Here is a 6,759-nt window from a genome sequence, read left to right as displayed (position 1 = left end):
GCAGAGTGACAAAGAGATGAGCTCATCAGTCTGCTGCTTCTATATTCATTGTCCAATCACAGGCTGGGGGGAGGGACAAGACCTGTAAGTGTTGCTGAAATGCAGCAGAGAAAAATCAGGTCTCCGGCCCTGCCAGACAGGGCTGTGCCGTGTGGCAGGACTGGATGGACACATTTAAATCCTATCAGCAACCACTCTGCTTCAGTCTGCCTTTATACTAATGCAGTACAGGAGGACGACAATTTGAATCTGACAGGTTGTATAGATCAAGAGTAGAAACAACCTGTAGCAAAGGACTGTAAATATCATCATGGGTATGATCATGTGTGCCAGTGTGTGCGAAAGACAGTAACATTTGCCGTTATGTAGGTGGTAGATGTATGCCATTGACACTGTGCCAGCTATGCGTGGTCTGCAAAGACACAGCCGACTCCATTTTATTAATTAAAAAGAATATTATGACATATAAAGTAAACATGTTTTACGAATAACCAGGTATAAAACGTGAATACCGTCCCTGAGTCACTTCTTCCCAAACTTCCGCTGTCTGCTTGATGTGGAAATGGAAAAATAAAAGAATTTCTTTTTTACAAAAATATAAAAATATGATCGCCCAGGTGAAATAGCGTCCTGCATCTCCTGGCCATAAGACAGGGAAGCCTTGAAAAGGTCTACGATTCCTCTGCCACCTCGCCGACGTTGCCCTGTCGCATGACCCGGGACTTGCGGCCTAGTTGCTCTACTTCCTGCAGACGCTTAGATACAAGTCCCGCTACTTGAAGCCCTGCCACGGACTCGGACTGTGACGGAAGGCTTGCCCGCGTGGTCTCTACCGGCTGCTGGGATATAAGCTTCTTTTTGCGCATTGACCTTCTACGGGCTGCTGAGGATTGGGGGCGGGTGGACGGAGAGTGAGGAGTGAACACCTGAAAAATGGACATCAAAAAGGACAATTCAGGACTATGAAATCCATTGTGTGTCATCGGAGCAAAACATGAACTCCTGGAGCAATTTTTTTATTTTTAATGCTAAAATGTATTTTTTTTTAGGGGGCTAGAAAACCCAGAAACAATTGTATATTTTCTACAATTGGGGGCCCTGTAGAATAAAATACACACACTCACACACTATAGTTGCAATTCTTATGTTACACAATATTTGCACATTTTAAAAAATATTTCACAAAACATTCAACCTGAAAATTGGCATACAAAAATTACTTTAAACCCCCCAAACCGTTATTTTCTACAAGCACAGATTTTGTGGATTGGAGCAACATTCGCCATATGTATTCCCAGATAATTTTTTGTACAAGTCATTCTGAATTGAGAAAGCTGGTCGGATGACCAGTGAAACGTCTTCAAGAAAAATACAGCAAGTCCAGTTGCCTTGACTAATTTTTTTTTACCGATGGATGAATGAGAACCTTCACAGGACATTTCTAGTTAAATGTTTATATGTCACACTATATTTGCACACATTTTTAATGTTCGCACATGTTAACCACTTGCTGTTCGGAGCAATCTCTTATTTTTTTGAACACACATGGTAATATCGGAATTGTGGGCTAGAAAACAGCTTAAAACCCCCAAACAATGATATGTTTTCTGAAAGCCGAGGCCCTGTAGAAAATAAAAAATTTGTGCAAATATTGTGTGACATAATCAAATCAATATTTTTAGGAAAAAATGCCCTAAAATGAAATGTAGTACATAGAAAACAGAATATAATGCCCATTTTTTTTTTCTTGTGTAAAATATAAAAGACGGGGTCGTTTCGGGTAAATAGATACGGTATGATGCTTTTGAAATGAGATCCGAGGCAAATGGCAACAAATCATATCTTACAAATATTTGCAGTAAAAATTGCAGTTTAAAATAAGACATCCCTGAAAATAAGACCTAGTGTGGTTTTTGGGGGCAAAACAAAATATAAGACAGTGTCTTATTTTCGGGGAAACACGGTACCAAACATGTCAAGTGTTAAAACTGCGTGTGCCCGTGAAATGGTAAAAATCTACAATTCCCCAAATTTCCCATAGGCGATAATTTAAAAGCCTTTACGGCTCATCAATTTAGTGTTAACAGTGATAGATGACTCTAGAATTATTGCTCTCACTCTTATGTTCTGGGGGATATGTGAGGTGTGGTGCAATTGTTTTCACACCTAGGTGCACCTGACACTTGTTTGGTTTGAAAGTGCACATATGTGGGGGCTGGGGAGTTTAATTTTCTTTTTTTTTAATATATTTTTTTTATATGTGACTATTTTTTGTACACCTCATTGCTATCACATAGGGGGCCAACATGTGACAGGTCCTCTGTAAGAAGACATCAGGGGTCTATTGGTCCCCTATAGACCTCAAAAGGAGCTGATGAAGCAGAAATTGTGCTTCACCAGCTTTTTCTCCAGCTACAGCAGACCCCTTAAAAAAGAGAACTATGGGGTTACGGCTTTTTCCTCATAGTTCTCCTTAGGGTACCGGGAGGACACAAACTAGTGTCCTCCCGTCACTCTAAGATCAGTATACTGCGAGCTACAGCTCGCGGTATACTGAGACGCCGCAGATCCGCCCAGCTGCGTGACTGACAGCTGGCTCTGCCTATCTAGAGGCAGAGCCAGCTGTACCCGCCCCATCCCCCGTCCGTTCCGCCAGTCAGCTCTGGCGGATCGGAGCGGGGAATCCAGCCCCTCCCCTGTCACGGCAGAGGGCCGTGACAAGATCGAGAGGTGAGCGAACGCCGGTATGTGTTCGCTCACCTCCCGATCTACTGAGCCGACCTGTGACAGTCTCATTGTCACAGGTCGGCTAGAACTATGAGGTGAGTGAAAAGCACTCACCTCATAGTTCTCCTTTAAGTCCATCGAGTTCAACCCATAGAGATGTGTCTTTTTTCAACCTAACTATGTAACTAAATAGAATGTTTAAAAACATGTCACTTTTACTTTTAATTAGATGATGCAGATGAAGGTTTCTGCACATTTGTTGATGTTGCTTTTAACATAGTAATGAAAAAAACAAATCAAATGTAAATGCTCATTTAATAGCACTTGTTTTGGAGAAAGAAGAAGATTAAGTCTGACAAAGACACAAATGTACGGTATACAGCTCTGTAAACATTATTACTAGCACATGCTGATAGAGGGAGAGAGCAGATTGACTGCAAGATGAGCTGACCAGTCTGCTCCTTCATCTTCAATGTGCAGCTGAGGGCTGGGTTTGTAGAGGAGTTCTGTAATACTTAAACTTCAGTAGAGAAGCCATTTAGGTCTATATTATTTGTACTTAATCTGTGTATTTAGCTGAGGATGGGGAAAGTCCCTAAAATGTGTCCCTGAAGACAGTTATTAGGAAATGCACAGCATTGGGCAGAGTACAGCAGGTGAGGAGAGGAGGTTGCATTCCTATGCTCCGGCCCTGACGGGAGCGGTGGGATCGGGAGTCAGCTACTTACACTCACATTATAAAAACTTGTGCAATAAGTGTGTGGACAGAAATACTTTATTATGTCTGATGTACAATTAAGGAGGATTTCTACACCATGCCAGTGCATTCTGTTCTCCTCCCTTGTAATTAGCGTTTGTCTGGAGTTCAGATTTAAACTGGTGACCTAGCTCAGCCTTTCTCAACCATTTCCTTGGTCACGACACCATTTAAAAGTATGCAAAATCCTGAGGCATCCCAGTCTAAAAAGTAAAAACAATAATGTCTGGTCCCTGCCAAAGTCCATACCAGAGCCTTATGTTAGATTGGGGCCTAGTATGAATTCTAAGGGGGATGCCAGGGATTTGCATCAGAGCCCCCCTTTTCCATCAGAAGCACCCCTTCTTAACATCAAGGTATTCAGTTCAAATCAGGAGCCCATCACATCAGAAGCATCCCTTCCCAACAGAGTCCCTGCTTCCAAATCAGAAGTCCACCACTTCACATCAGAAGCTGCCCCTTGACTTCAGAGTCCTCACTTCACATCAGAAGCCCCCACCCCTTACATCAGAGTTTCTCCTTTCAAATCAGAGCCCCCTTTCACAACAGAAATGCCCCCCTTAACATCACAGTCCTCACTTAACATAAGGAACCCCCATCACTGCTCAGAAGCTCCCCCTCTTTCACATTAGAAGTTCCTCCCTTAACATCAGGAGCCCCCTATCACATCAGAAGTCCCTGTTCTCTTCACACCAGAGTCCCATGCTTTTGCATGTGCCCCTTTCACACAGAGTGCTAAACAAAACAGTGTGTTATCATGACAGAGGACAGGAGGTGGAGTAGGTCTGGACAGATTCTGCATGGATCCCGCTTGCATCATGGAAACACGTGACGCTGCATCACAGAACCCCTGAGGAAGCCAGATGGCACTTTGGTTGAGAAAGGCAAACCTAGCTTACCTACCAAATCAAAACTTACTTTATTGCAAGTCACCCATAGGCCGCTTTATTGATGATGAAACAAAACAAAACTCCCTAAAAGATTTAGGATTGTCTCTTCAGTTGGCAGATTGATGAGAGAGCCAATCACAAAGCAGTAAGAAGTACATGAGTTGGATTAATAGTGCCATGCCCAGTGTGGTCATGAGAAAACCTGAACCTGTTTCAAAAGGCAACTGTGGAAAGAATAAGTGAACAATGTATTAGTAATGTAGGTAATAACGTTCTGTTATGCTTGCACTGACCTCATCCATTGATGTGCTCTCCTCATGCGTTGCAGTACATTTTCTGATGTTGTTTGTGGAGGATTCTGCCAATTCTCCATCTTGGTCATCTGGGTGGACCTCACTAATGCTCTCGTCTTGATCCATAGAATTATCATTGGTCTCCAGCAGGCTGTCATCCATGGATGACACACTATCCAGTTGATTGGCTAGGCTGTCCTCGCTGTCAGGACCCACGGTGTCATCCATTTGTTTCGCTAGGCTGTCCTCGCTTTCAGAACGCACATTGTCAAAGTCTTCCAGTTGGCTGCTGCCTTCCTCCGAGGCACTCCGCTCTCTTTCAACGGGCTTGTCTATTGATTCAGAGGTGGAGTCAGTAACATCCATCTCGCTGATGGACCTCATAAGGAAACGCAGGTTCATCTTCTGTTTAGGGCCAGAGGGTAGGTTAGCCAGAGAATCCGGGGGGCTGGGGTACCTGGAAATGGCAGGGGCAGAGCTGGGGTCCCACAAATAACTGTGCCGCTGTTTACTGGAATCAATGCCGTGGAAAAGAGGGATTGCAAAATAAAGACTGATTATTTTTTTTATTTATCGCTAAAAAGCATAAGCATCAAATATTGCAAAAATGCCAAAATGTTAAAGAGAACCTAAACCCAAGAACAAAAATGTATTCAATTGCTGCCTAGCAGTTCTTTCTGCACTGGTTTCCTTACCTTTTTCCTGCCAATGATACTTGTCAATACGATAATGATAATGTCAATGGTGACAATGCTCACTCACAGTACTGCCCCCATCGGAGGAACTGCGTGCAACTCATAAGAGGTAGGGTCAATGGGTATTTTGTGAACGTATCCAATCTTATGTGCCACCCGGAATCTTATGTTTTATAAGGTAGATGGGTTGGCACCATGGCCATTGTGCAGAAGGCAAGAAGTTAAAGGAGAAGTGCACTTTAAAACAAAGTGCACTCATCCTTATGGCACTTTACGCTGACACAACCGATCCCCACCACCACATCTTCACAGATGTGTACTTACTGAGTTCAGACAGGCCCACCTCCGTTGTTTACATCCTGCACTGAAAGCCAACCCCCCCTTGGCAGTGCCTGCACAATACATCCCCCAACCTGTCTGTCTATCTACCACACTGACTGCCTTTAGGCGATCCCTTAAGACTAGAAGCCTATCCCACCTCAACCTAACCGCTCAGCCTTCACGTTCTCAAACAATTCATCCCCACACAGCTACCTCCTCATGTATCACTTCCCCCCTCCCTTTTAGATTGTAAGCCCTCAGGGGCAGGGCCCTCCTTACCATCGTGTCTTGAATTGTATTGTGATTATAATGTCTTCCCTATGTTTTAAAGTGCTATGCAAACTGTGGGCGCTATATAAATCCTGTATAATAATAATAATAATGATTACAGGTTAAAAAAAAAAAAAAAGAGTGGGTGGAGCCTCATTGATTTTTATTTCATACAATGAGGTTGTTGCTCACAACACTACAATTACAGGTACAGTAACGTATATCCAAAGACAAAACTTTTTTTCTAGTTACTGATCGAGTAGAGTTCGGGTTCATTCACACTGCTCAGATTGTATACATGTGTCTGTCTGCGTCCGTGAGTGTACAACTGAAACCTGCCCCTTGCAGCATTTACAAGCGTACAGCCACAGCCTCTAATTGACATGTACAGGCCGGACGTATGCAACAAGCTTGGCTCCTGGGCGCAGAGATCCCAATGGCATTTATGGTGCATGGACCTCTGCAGCCAGGTGAATTATATTTTTTTTCTGTCTGTTCCATTTGAAAGATTTCGCCATGACTTCCTGTCCCATTGCTACAACAGGAAGTGAAGGAACATTCCTCCATAATGTAGGAAATGCTCCCATACACAGTTGTCACCAGAACAAGATTTCCCTTTATTCTTGGCCCAATGACTAGTCAGAACTTCAGATTTTCACTGACTTTCTGTCCTGGTGACAGAGGGGGGGAAAGCTTCCCAGTAGGGGACATGGACAGCAATATAAACTTAGGGACCTAACCCTTCCTTGTTCTACCCAAAGCTGAAGAAATGGCTTTAGATACACTTGCTGTTAAACGTGAGAACC

General features: G+C 43.4%; 1 protein-coding gene across 1 annotated transcript in view; it reads right to left on the bottom strand.

Annotated features, from left to right (window-relative positions):
* Positions 1-478: 478 nt before the first annotated feature.
* Positions 479-6,759, bottom strand: part of LOC108803319 (protein phosphatase Slingshot homolog) — a 33,558-nt gene continuing 27,277 nt past the window's right edge. The window contains exons 13-14 of the mRNA XM_018575166.1: positions 4,668-5,178; positions 479-926 (exon numbers count right to left, since the gene is read on the bottom strand). Coding sequence (XP_018430668.1) covers positions 672-926; positions 4,668-5,178 — 766 coding nt within the window. The 3' untranslated portion in view covers positions 479-671. The remainder of the gene's footprint in view (positions 927-4,667; positions 5,179-6,759) is intronic.

Source organism: Nanorana parkeri, unplaced genomic scaffold, assembly GCF_000935625.1.
Source record: "Nanorana parkeri isolate BGI_ZX_2015 unplaced genomic scaffold, ASM93562v1 scaffold3599, whole genome shotgun sequence".
In the NCBI taxonomy this organism is placed as follows: domain Eukaryota; kingdom Metazoa; phylum Chordata; class Amphibia; order Anura; family Dicroglossidae; genus Nanorana; species Nanorana parkeri.
This window is presented reverse-complemented; position numbering and strand designations above follow the sequence as displayed.